Here is a 13,649-nt window from a genome sequence, read left to right as displayed (position 1 = left end):
CTCCCAACTCTTCCGCCTACAGTAATTTCTCTCTCTTCTGAAAGCCTTTAGATTTCATCTGGTATTTAGATTCATCTGATTTTTAGCATAAGCTACCTTGTATGATTCTTTTTCCCTTCATATAGTTGTTTTAGCTTCATCATAAGCTCCTTGGAGCACAGAATTTATCCCCTGTGTCTCACACCCAGCATAATGCTCTGTGCATAGCAAGGGTTCAATAAATATACGATTATTTGACAACCATGGCATGTATGGGGAGGAAATTCATAGAAACTGACAGTGTGAATCCTTCAGGTGTCAGTGTCATAGATTTCTCAATCACTCTGAGAATCTCTTGGTAATATGGAGGTACAGCTCACAGGGGAGCACATGATCATTAGCCTCCTTGCTTAGCTACATCCTATGAGAGTTCTTCTTTTTTCATGTTTGTAGAAGAAAGGTACCTTTTAGACAGTACATCTAATAATAATTATTATTATGCAATAAGAATTAACATGCATCAAGAGATTGTTGTGTGCTAAGTGCTTCACATGTATTACCAATTCTGATCCTCCCAGCAATCCAATGAACTTAGGAATTATTATGCTATCCATTTTACAGATAGGAAAATTGAGGCTTAGAGAGGTTAAGTGAGTTGTCTCAAGGTCATACCACCAGGGAGAGGTAAAGCAGACACTTGGGCTATGACTATGCGGTTCCCCATTCCCCCATCTTAACCAACACATCAAATTCTTGCCCCTTCTTCTCCATAAATTAGTAGAGACTTTTACGCCAGAGGTTTATACAAGCTTGACTTCCAACCTTTAAAGATTTAGATTTGCTTTTTCCACACCACTTAACACAGTTCATATTTCTTTTTCTAAGATAAATCAAAGGCTGAGTAACAAGGTTTAAATTCTAGTGCCAAGGGATAACTGAAGGAGAAAACATCTCATATCTTTTCTTGGAAGTTAGTTAAAAAGGGCATATGGAGGTTGTAAGGCAATTGTCTGCAGTTTTCAATTAATGCCACCGACGTCATTGGTCACAAAACCTATTCTCAGGGCATAAAAACAGACGTTACGGCTCAGTGAGTGCAGAGAAATTGTATTGCATTTTGCTTTCTTGACTCAGTGATTTGAAGAATGTTTTTCTGACATCTCAGTTTGTCAGCATTTCCACAAATTCCCAAACAAGTGATTCTAACCTCTGTTTTACTTTTTAATCAGGCCTAAGACAAAAATGACAGCAATAACAAAAATATAAAGAGTATTATAGTTACCTATAATAAGCAAGTATTATACAGGTCTGAAAATACCTGTCTTATCATTGACTTAGCATTTGCTTAATTTTAATGAATGCATTGCACAATCACTCTGGTAAGTTTCTTCATAAAATAAGATTTATAAGTTATTAAATTACATATACACGTATAATGTATACATGTGTGTGAATATAGTATGTGTGTGTGTGTGTAGTTCTCACTCCAGACAATTTTCCTACCCACAGAGTAATTCTGAGATCCTTTGAAACCTTAGGAAAGAGTTTTATTGGGCTGTTTATTCCAGCCCACAGATTTAAATCCAAGACCCTGAAAGACTTTAAAATCTACCACTTTAAATTAATTACACATTGTTATTCAATTAAACTAATTTACTTTGCAGAGTAAAGTGTGTCCTTCATATTTCTTTTTAAAAGAAAATTATGATTCAAAAAAGAAATACCTGGAAATTTTTGGGTAATTTGAAAGTGCAGAAAAAAGCAGGTGTAAAAAAAATCCACCATAATTTCCCCACACAGAAGTAAATGTTACTTTATTTTAGAATCCTATAACAGAAATTTATGAATTTAACAAGATTGGTTTCATTAGCCCTTGCCTATTGTACTGCTGAACTATATCTTGACTCTGCCCACATCTCTCCATCGCTATTCCCAGCAGCCCAGCCTCCAGCTTCTCTGGCTGCTTCTGTCTTATCTCCCTGCAGTCTTTTTCCCACACTGCACCCTTGCTCCAATCACTTCAATGGCACCTACTGCTGTTGGGTGAAATGACCGTCTCAAAAGAGCACCCAGAGGCAATGTGGAATATCAGACCGATAATCCAAAGACCTCTGTCTGACTTTGAGGGTTGTTCTGAGACTCAAGTGAGAAAAAGGTATTTGGGGATGCCTATAAACTGTAGTAAACTGCAAGTGTGAGTGGTTATTAGTTAGCTCTTCGAATGTGATGCCAAATGTTCAGGGTTTTTTTTTGTTTTGTTTGTTTTAGAAACAAAATAATTTTAATTTTAAATTTTTTTGTTTAATTTTAGAAAAATATATACATTACTTTCAGGATTACTGAACCCAGTGTTAGCCTTTGAGAGACAAGTAACAGACTTAAACCACTTTAAGTAAGAAAACAGGGTTTTAATACCACTGATATTGGGCATGGCCTTGGAATAAGATCTGGTTCTCAACCAACAGAGAAATGAAAAGATGCATCACACACACACATGCTTGTTGATTTAAAAGGGGAGTGTTATGAAAAAAAAATCTCTCAACTATTCATGCCAAAAAAAAAAGAATGAAACAATAATGAAAGTACACCTGTTCTAACCTAGAAATATATACACTTAGATTAGTGCACCAAGAACAATAATTTTCCCACTGCATGACATCATACAGCAAACACCTGCTTATTCTGTGCTGTGAGGACTCTTATATTTTGCAAGTGATTTCACGAATGACTCCTGGTTGTCTCAATTGGACTTCAGGTTTCCAGAGAAGAGGAGATGCTGGGCAAGATAAACTGCATTATGACAAAGTGGGATCTGGGATCTTGATGCCCTGGCCAGAGTGTAACGAAAATATTCCTACAAGTGAAAAGCTAATAGACTCTTTAGTTCATTCTGCACAGCTCAGTCATCAAAATGTGATGTTTTCCCTCACTCCAAAGAGAATTATTCTGATGTTTGACTTGATTATTTTAACGTTAATTTTTGATGATCAAAATGAAGGCGAGTCGGCATGGAAGAAAAACCTAGCAAAGCCATAAAGATTTTCCTTCCTATCAGTCAGGGTATCAATAACAAACAGATAGAAGAAACTCAAGTAAGGGTAATTTTGGATGTTTAAGAACCATGATGTTACTGAGCACGTCCAGTAACTGGGGCCAGAATGAGGAAACTGGGAAGCCAAGGAAGAAGCTAGAAGTTTGCAGACAGAGTTTGTTGCTGACATTAAAAAAAAGAAAAATATATATACATATATATATATATACATATATACACACACACACATATATATATATATATATCTCAACTAAAGATTATCTCCTGAACAGAATGAAGATTTAGTTATACTAACATGAAAAGTAAGGAGGATAAAGTAAACTCAATTATTCAAAACTAGGGAGAAGAAAGCATGACCTGTAGGAAGTAACAATAATACATTCTGATTTCTTTGCTCATTAAAATAAGTGTGAGATAGTGGAAAGGGTGTTGTCTCTGCCACTTATCTACACGACTTTGGCCAGTTTCTTAATCTATTTGTGACTCAGGTTCTTAACCTGAGAAGTGTGGATAATGTTACTGGCCCCGCAGGATTATTGAGAGGAGTACCAAAGGGGTAGACAACTTGCTTGGGACACAGAATTTTTCAGCACTACTGTAACCTTATCTAACAATTGCCATTTCTACTTTGGGAAAGGATTCAGTGTGCTCAGAACTGTATTGCATCACCACCTCTATTAAAGTTATTTGGGTATAGCTTTTTGACTGCACTGAAGAGCCTCATCCAGTTTTGAATGTCATCAGACCAACAGTAACGTTTGAAGGGCCAAACTTCATAAATTCTCCTCCATTTTTCCACTTGCACCTCTAAGATATGCTAACCTCTTGTCTTGGAAGGCAGTGCTAGCTGGTGGAATCCCACTGTCCCGGGGACAAGACGGTGGCATAGAGCTGTTGGATGGGATTCTGGATCTCTAGTTATTTCTCAAAGGCTTATCAGCTAATATGAGAAACCACTTCTGAATATGCTTTCAAATTAGTATTAGATTGAAGATGGCCAAGTGGATTTTAATGTTACTTCCCCACGTAAGCTAAAGACATTCGTCAGCATTTTCTCCCATAAGTGGCATCCAGTTGAAATTTCAGCTGTGGACCTTGGCCCCAAAGCACATTCCTTTATTTTGATGCTAGTCTTCTGCCAAGTAACTATTATTAATGTTAAGTTCTTCTACATTTCTGGTAAGAAGAGACCCTTTTCACTGTGAACCATTTCAGAAAGAGGTTTCTTTCTAATTATGGACATATCTTCTATAGTTTGAAGAACATAATTAGACACAGTTAATGCTTTATATATAACGAATGTATTGAAGTATATTCATGGATTCTAAAAGGCGAATCAGTAGCTATCTGATTTCTGTTCCAAATTAAAATATACTATACTCCACTTTAGCAGGAAACAATCATTAAAATGACCAAAAGGATCTGATTTAAATTTTAGGAAACTTCAAATAAGCAAAGACTCAAAGATTTTGCTCATAAAAAGTTAAAAAGATGACGACCATAGAATAAAAACATTTCATATCATACATTTTAATTCATAGAGTCATTAAAAATAGAATATATTTTTTCTTTATGAGCCAGTTGTAACTTAGACACAAAATACCCCTTTTATCTGTAAAACTTTTGAGATTCAGTTTCTCCCTTTATTAAAAAGCTCAGGTAAGGAAACAGACTATAACACAGGCTAGCTCAGCAATTGATCGATCCTTCTATGTCTCATTGTAAATTGTGTTATTCATTGAAAAAACTCGACTTAATATGTTAAAGTTTTATACGTTTTCACTGTCTGCTACTGCATGAAATATTCAAAGAGCCTTGGGTATAATGAAATAGCTGTTAGAAAAGCTTTTTTATTTTTGATGATAAATATTGTAATCAAGATACAAGAAATGAATTTTGTACCAGCTTCTAAAACTGTAAGTAAGTAACACATGCTTGAGAAACAACAACAAAAAAACCCCATAATTTTTCAAGCTAACTACCCAATTTAAACCATTGGGTCAACTTGGAAGAATATGTGATAATTACTACAAATATTAAAATAATTCTTAATAATGTTACACAAAACCTACCACAGTCTTTAAGTATATTTTAATGGTGCAGGGAAACTTAAGGCACTTTTAAGTATATCTACTTATCAAAAATAGGTGGTGGCATGGTGAATTTTGTTTTAAAAGCAAAATAGACACTTTTTTGTAATAAAAATATGCTGTGGATACATATCGGGATTTTAAAATTAAGACTACAAGTATATTCTTTCCTGAACAGTTTCTGCATCCAGAACACCTTTCTCTTTCTACCTCCTCATGACTCAGTTTACACACTCACCCTTCTGCCTTTCCTACCCTTTCAAGCCAAATTTTCCCCTTTTCTAACATGATCTACATGACGTCACTTCTCACTTTCAGTCTAGTGTTAGAGCAGGGTGTCTCAACCTCGGCACTATTGCTATTTGGAACCAGATAACTTTTGTTTTAGGAAGCTGTCCTGTGCACTGCAGGATCTGTAGCAGCTTCCCTGGTCTCCACCCACTAGCGTACCAGTAAAATGACCACCAATCCCAGATGTGACAAGCAAAGCTCTTCAGATATTGCCCAGTGTCCCTGGGGGGACAAAATCACCCCTGCTTGAGAACTAACGTATTAGAGCAACTGGTGTACATACAATTATTCAGGTTTGAATAACTGCCTCACTGTATGAGACTTTGTTCAGGGGTGATGCTCAGTAAATATTTGTAAACTGAATGCCGAGTAAGATGGTGTTTTATTACTGCAGTACATTGCTAGAATAATAAACATGCTGCTCTTATACACTGAACTCTCAGTTTTACTTGAGGACTTAAGAATAATTCTATATCCATTTTGGATTTGTTTATTTTTCAACGTTTGGGATAGATAGAGGAGACAAGACAGTGTTTTTCCAGATTGATACATCTCATTTGAACTCTGTGGTTCATAAATTTCTAATGGGACTCAATCCCTTGTAGTTTTTCTTTTCTTTTTTTTTTTTTTTTTTTTACTACTAGAGAAAGATGACATCTAAATCTATTCCAAAAAAAGAACAAAGAAGGAGGAAAGCAAGGTGAAAACAAGAGAGAAAGGAGCAAGAAAAAAAAAAGGAGAGGAGGAAAAGAGAGAATAAGTGAGCAAGACACAGCAGGGTTTCCTGTACTTACAAGCCCATTTATAAAAAAGCTGAATTAAAAGAAAAATATTTTAAAGGAAAGTATATCTTTCAATTTGAAGATAGTAAAAAAATAATTCAAATAACTGTCATTTGTTTTTTCCCTTACATTTAATGTTACAGTTAATTTTCTAACACAGACAAGGGAAAAAACAGAAAAGAGAAAGAGATAAGAAAGAAAATTTTAACAAAAGAAAGGGAAAGAAGAAAATGGAGTAAGGGAAGATTTTATGAGAGTAAAAGTAGAACATGAATGCTTTAAAAAGCACACAGATTCTAAAGGACCCTAAGTCCTTTTACACAACACATAGATGGATTAAACACTTGCATAATGATTTAATGTTGTTATAAACAATAATTTCCCTCTACTGTATGAATTAGAAATTAAGGAGAAAAAAAATCACTTTGTGTTTTATTGATCATAAGGTAAATGAAACATATGATTTTTTTTTCCAAATAATGTTTACTTATTTATAAGTTGAATTTCATTAATTAGTTCTGTAATAAGAAATCATGAGAGAAAAAGCTCAAGTGACGGGGAAATATTCATTCAGGTCATTTGGCCATTATACTTACTGTCAAGAAGATATACACACAATGGTTAAAAGCAGAGAATCGAGATCTAGACTAGGTGAATTAGAACCTGGCTCCCCACTTTGTAGCAGTGTGACCCTGAGTTTGGGTTCCCCCAGATGCAGAACCTGAGCCAAGCACCAAGGGTAATGGTCTACCTGGCAAAGAATCCCTCTGAGCACGACAGGAGCTCCATCTCACAGGGGAACTCTGGAGTTCATATAGAACACACATCAGAGCTGTCCTGACTGAGGAAACTGAAGTCTGTTTTTTTTTAATTTGCCAACCTCCTGTCTTTACTGGTTGAGGGCTGCTTCCTGGGGCATTAACTCTCTGATAGGCTGGCTTACCCGGAATGGGGCTAAGCTTGCTTCTGTGGCTCCTTGGGCAGAAACTGGCAGAGATTTGCAGTATGCGGTGCTAGCTTATATTTCAAATTTTATATTTAAATATAAACACCAGTTTGGTCTTTTAACACCAATATAATCTTTTAAAATTGTATTAACAAAATATAAGTTAGATAAACAAAAATTAAATACAATAAATATTCACGGGTATTTGGTGTTAAGTCCTAAAAATTGAATAATTGCAACAATATTTACACTGGAAACTGAGACTTCATTTGGTCATTTTGGACTCTTCATGCTCCCAGGATAACAGGTACAAAAAGGAAATAGTTGATCCTACTATTAACTGTAAACGCTCATCTGCAGGGAAGAGTACCAAAGGACTCCAAGCGTGGAACCCAAGTTCTTCTCTTTCAAGGCATCCAGTGTCAAATGTTAGTAGGAGAGTATAGCACCCCATATAAGTCAGACCCTCAAGAATTCAACTTTTCCATGTTTCTCTGTCAGTTAAAGAACCTTGGAAGCTGAGGCTGCTTTGAAGCCAGAGGAAACATGGACTGGACGGGGGCATCTGGAAGTCATAGACAAACCATGACTTTAGAGTCTGTAAGAGGAATGAAGATGTGTCCTCTACTATATTTTTTTTTGGGTCGTGTCATAAATAATTCTATTATTCAGCTAATTTTCATCTTATCTCTCCTTTCCCTCGGTATTTTATAAAGGATATAGTGTTACTGCCTAACGTTTTTATTCAGTCTTTGGTAATGAATATTGCGATGGGATTGTGATAGAATTAGAAGAAGAGAGGGAGTGAATATAAACTCAGAAATCCTGCATCCATTAACTGATGAGAATTTGGCTTGCCTCCACTTTTGATTGAACAACGGTTATATTATATTAGGCACTGGTATTCCTCCCTTCCCCCCTCCTTCAATTTGGAGGTGTAAAAACACCTATTAGAGTAGGTGGAGAGGAGAATTGTAGAGAGACGGCAGTTGACAGTGAAGCCCCCATCATCACCCCATGGAAAGAATATATGAGCTCAAGTGGCCCCACAAGAGGAAGGTGGGCTTCAGCCTTCTTGCTGGGACATCATTCCACAGGGCTGGCCTCTAGGAGCAGATATTCAAGGAGCAAGAATCTATGGTGTGCTCTGCAGGAGGCAGTCGCTGAGGGGTCCCTGAAGGGACCTGGACCAGATTCCACTCACCAGGGAGCCGAACAGATAGGAGGGCTTCTCAGAAAAGCCAGAATTTTGATACAAGGGACATTGAAGATATCTATCTTCCTCCTCCCCTTCAGTTTCTGCACCAAAACTCTGAAGCAGAGAGGGATCTAGAAGAGGGCAGGGAGAGGGAGAAAAGGGCCCATCAAGCTCCCCTCACACCTCAGGTCCTTTGGGCCCAATCATGCCTGGCTTGGGGCATTTGGGGGGGATGATGAAGTAGGTAAGAAGGAGATGGAAATAGTTTCCACAGAGTTTGGTTGAAAATGCAAAGCCGTTTCAGATCGATATTCTGCCAATTTCAGTTACGCAAAAATTTAAAAAATTGCTTACTCAGAAAGAGCCACAAAAGGGGAGCAAAAAAGAAAAAGAGAGACCAAGACTAAAATAAGTCATGTTAAGTCAGGGGGTTATTGGGATTATGGATCCTCTTATTTTCCCCCCATATGTTTTTAATGTTGCTGTACAACACGTACAATAAAAAATAAATACATGTGCCAAATTCCATATACCAAAATTGACGTACATATGTAATCTTTTGGTGTGACATCTATGCTAAAACATGGGCTGCATGTGTGTGTGCATACACACATAAATGTATAACCCATAAAAGCAAAGCAAAGATTTTATACACTCACATTCTCTGGGAATAAAGCTACAACACTATATGATGTATTAGAATTGCATTCATATTTATAAAATTCAGAAAACCTTGAGGGATCATGAATTTTGAGGGTAATGTTTTGAATATTTCTGTATCTCTTGACAACCCCTTATGAGCTCAAATTTTTTCTCCTTCCTGGAACCATCCCAAGATGTAATCTGGGTTTGCATATCACATTAAAAGGAACATTTGTAACATTTAATTGGACATTATCAGAAAGCACCAAGTGTTAAAGACAGGCCTAGCACCTACTGTGGAATTATCTTTGATATGGTTAGAAACATTAAAATATCCATGAAGAAACAAAGACTAGTCTGGAGTATTTTCATCACAGGAAAAAAAAAATCTGTGTGCTTTCTTTTCTGAGCATCTCTCATGAATGAAGACAATGTCCTCCTATTTATTTTTATTATTTCTCTGGTGCAATTTGAGCCTGCATTTGGCTCTTTTGACTCATACCGACATTTTCAATAATTTCTCAGAAATGCCAGATATTAAATGCATGTAATTACCAAAATATAATAAATCAAAAAGCAACTTGAAAGAAAGGTGTCTTAACAGTAATATCCTAGAAGCTTATGAGGTGGGAACTTTGCCACATGAAATAGATCTGAGTTTCCAATAAAATACTTGCCTCTTGGCCTGTTTCAAAGTAAAAGTTAGAATTTTTCTCATAGAAAATTAGAATAAAATGAGATTTCCCTTCCGGAAACACTAGAGCAGGAGATTTTATATCTGAAGTCAGGATTTGGGAATTATTCTCACATTTCGGAAGTTGCCAAGACCAGCAAATACTGAATCTTTTGTACTGAATTGAAGATAATATCACAGTCATGGATATTCAAAACTAGGTTTTACTAAAATTTCTGGAGTTAGAATCACCAACGAGTCAACCATTCCATACAGTTTTCGTATTAAGCATAACCCAGTGTTATTGAAATTATTTATAAAATCATAATTCACGAGTAGTGCTAAAAATATTTGGTAATTTTCTATTAACCATAATCCTCCATTCTTATTGATGCTTTAATTTATCATAGTGAAAATTATTACTATTTATAATAACTCTTAAGTTTAATTTCAGTTGTTTTCAGTTTACTTTATTTTCACATCCAATGTGTTACTTACTCTGTGAGGTTTGAGTGTCTATGAATTTCTTTATCAAGGCATCAGTAGTTTGGGTATAAAGACTGAGAGCATATCTCAGAGACTGAAGATCTGGGCTTTTCTCCAGGAAATTCTTCTTCAGGCCACTTCCTCCTGCATGAAAGTATTGCTAGAAAGAAAAAAATAGTAGTGTAAGCAGAGGCATTTAGAAAGAAGTATTGGAGGAGGGATTTTATTGCTGTAATAGTGAAGCTCAAATGGAATAATACAATATGATCGACACAAGGTAGATATAAAGAATAATGCTACCATGTACCCATTGCTAAGTCATCATCACGTAATTCAGGTTCCCTCAATATCATTGAAATGATGCTCTATGTCACAGACCCCAGATCCTTGAGGCTTAAGACTTTTCTTCTCATTCCAGACTTTAGTTAAGCAAATGGGATCATGAAGAGGCAGTGGTCAGAATGCTTGTAAAATGACAGGTTTAGAGAATAATCATCAACTCAGTTATTGACTTCTGTTTCCAGAGCATGAGAAAAATATCCAGAGTTATCAAAATAATTTCACAAAGAAGATAGCTTCTGGTCACATATTTTCCAGATACTAGTTTGCGATTCTAGGCCATGTGCCCGCTGCTCCGTCTTCCCTATGCTCTAATCACACAAGATATAGACAGTCAGCCTGAAGATGCAGAGTTGTCCTTAACCCCTGAATCTTGTGTCTGATAAATGTAATAAAATGTAGAGCTTTTGTTTTGTTTTGCTTTTTGCTATTGTCTTCCCACAAACTCAAAACATTACGATATTTATAGGTAAGGCAATACAGAAGATGCAGGCTCTTTGACAATAAATATTGTGATTGAGGGATGTTAGCATGTCTCCTGCTGCAAGTATTATGCACAGACACCATTTTGGAAGGCAGAATATCTACAGATATGTGATAAAACTAAGGATTTTTTTCCCCAACCAGTTGTAGATGATAACATATTTGCCATATTCTGTTAAGGTTAGATAAATGGTTCTCTCTCTCCCTGTGCCAACAACGCTAAACTACACACTCATTGCAACCTGGTTCACTGTGATCTATGACTCTCACAGAATGACATATTTTGAAAAAGCTCAACAAATGATTCTGATACACTCTTTTAAACGGATATGTGTTATCCCTGTATCCCACTCCTTAAAAATTTCTGAGGTAAAACAATTGAGTGAACTGAAAAATATTAATTATCTTAATTTTCTCCCCTATGCAAGGGGAGATGTAGAGAAATATTCTGGGCATTTGTAGGCATCTGAGTTCACTTTCAAAGAGTGCACTGTAGAGAAGATTCAGGGCATATGCCAGAGAAAATAGGTGACGGGGATGTAGTGTGAAGAAAGACTGCTACAATTGTAGACACTCCAAGGAGAAAAACCTATGGCCACTTAAAATTCCATTGACTGATTCTAGCTGGGTGCAGTGTAGAAACACAACTTGTGCCAAAAGGTACCAATGGTTATGAAGAGGAGGCATATAAGAATGGGAAAAGCTTTTTATTACTTTTTAAGAGATGGCAAAGATACAATATTTAAAATATTCTACACCTTGATCTTCTTTTATATATTTTGAATGTTTAAATATTTTAAAATGTTAAAATATTTTCATATGTAGAAAGTGTTTATTGACTACTACTAATCCAGAATTGTTTCAGGTGCCCTGGTGGGTGCAAAAACCTATAATAGTTCCTTTCTTCAAGAAACATGGTTTGATATGTAAGGTGGAAGATATTAAATGACTATACTGAGAGGGGCAGGTTTAGCCTGGACTAGACTGTTTCTCCTGGAGGAGCGGTTGGGTGCTCCCTGAAGGTCTGTTTACATAACGATCCAAGGAGCCATCAGATAAAATAACTCACCCTACTTCTAAAGAGCAGTGGGATAAACTGAATCAGGAACAGGCAGGGGCTCTGCAAGGGAACGCATTCTCCCTCTCAATGTTTCTCAGACAAGCCCCAGTCTTATCAAACCTGAGAATAAGTGCTAGGAGATTATAATAAAAAGAAGAACAAGAATCAGCAGCTAAAATGACGTTTTGCCATCTCTTGGGACTACTGAGAGTTGTCAGGAAAAATTGTGGAAGACTTTAAAATGGGCAAAAATGATTAGTGTGTGGTCTGTCTAGTGTACCCATCTGGGTTATCTTTGTTTTTCATTGTGTTTGAGCTATTTAAAACTCTGTAAATTGTAGAAAATGGATAATAATGTAAAAGACTCTTGTCCATAGAAATGCAAATTAATTATTTCTGGTGGGATGCAACTGATTATTGTTCTGTGGATCGGTCTGTTTTGCTTCTATTTGTAAATTTATTTCGGCTTTCCTTATTGTTTATCCTTACGTGTAGTTCTTGGAATTCTCCTTTGAGCCAGCTGTGAGAGCTTAGTGTTTCCCTCATTAACTGATGAGTTAAATAACATTTTTGACAAGTTTTTTAATCGCATGAATGTCACAATCATATTTTCTTTTAAAAACTGTTCTTGGGGCTGGCCAAGTGGTGTAGTGGTTAAGTTCGTGTGTTCTGCTTCGGTGGCCGAGGTTTGCTGGTTCGGATCCTGGGCGCGGACTTACTCACCACTCATCAAGCCATGCTGAGGTGGTGTCCATATAGAAGAACTAGAAGGACCTACAACTAGGATATACAACTATGTACTGGGGCTTTGGGGAGAAAAAAGAAAAAAGGAAGAGGAATATTGGCAATAGATGTTAGCTCAAGGCCAATCTTCCTCAAAAAAAAAGAAAAAAGAATGATCAGTTGCTTACTAAAGGCCAGGCACTTTGCATATTAAAAAAAATGTTCTTTAACAGTGCATATAAAGCAGCACCGTGACAGCATTCATAAGAATGACTATAATTTTTACTGTCGAATTTGTGAGGATAGGACCATGGGCCTTTGGCTCACCCTGACAGCATCAGTGGTGGGGTCTGCCTTCCTGCCTGTTCTCTCTCCCTCTGTCCCTTAACAAATATTTATTAAGCCTGTGTCATGAGCCAGGCCTTGTGCTGGATGCCAAGGTTATCAAGCAAAAGAGGCCCAGAGATTGTTCTTAAAGGGATTATAATCTAGCAGGAAATGTAACCAAAATATCAACAAATGATTCCAATAATATGCTGCAGGTATAAGAAAAATGATTTGAAAATATAGATAATGAGGGTGGCATACAATTCTATTGGGGGAAGGAGTCAGTAAAGGCTTCCAAAGAAGTGACATCTTTGGTGTTTAGCAGTTTATCAGCACTGCCATTTTTAACTTCAGCAGCCAGTAGATGATTCACTACAGTGGACCAGAGAAAGAGGACAATCCTACTAGGTAACCAAGAGAAACTCTGGGAATCCCAGCACTTAAGAATTGAGGTACTTGTAGTTCTCAGATTTCTTTGTTATAGTTTAAAATATATTGTTTTGCTGCTGTTACTCTATTCTTACCACTAAACCTGTGCTGCCCAGAAGCCACAAGTTGCCTCTAGGCAGTAAAGGGCC

At 36.6% G+C, this 13,649-nt stretch overlaps 1 protein-coding gene across 1 annotated transcript in view; it reads right to left on the bottom strand.

The window, feature by feature from the left end:
• The window catches only part of UNC13C (unc-13 homolog C), a 584,623-nt gene that overhangs the window by 45,258 nt on the left and 525,716 nt on the right, over positions 1-13,649 (bottom strand). The window contains 1 exon segment of the mRNA XM_087427449.1: positions 10,152-10,299. Coding sequence (XP_087283575.1) covers positions 10,152-10,299 — 148 coding nt within the window.

The sequence above is a fragment of the Ceratotherium simum genome, chromosome 3 (assembly GCF_057802395.1).
Source record: "Ceratotherium simum simum isolate JZ-2026a chromosome 3, ASM5780239v1, whole genome shotgun sequence".
Taxonomy (NCBI): domain Eukaryota; kingdom Metazoa; phylum Chordata; class Mammalia; order Perissodactyla; family Rhinocerotidae; genus Ceratotherium; species Ceratotherium simum.
This window is presented reverse-complemented; position numbering and strand designations above follow the sequence as displayed.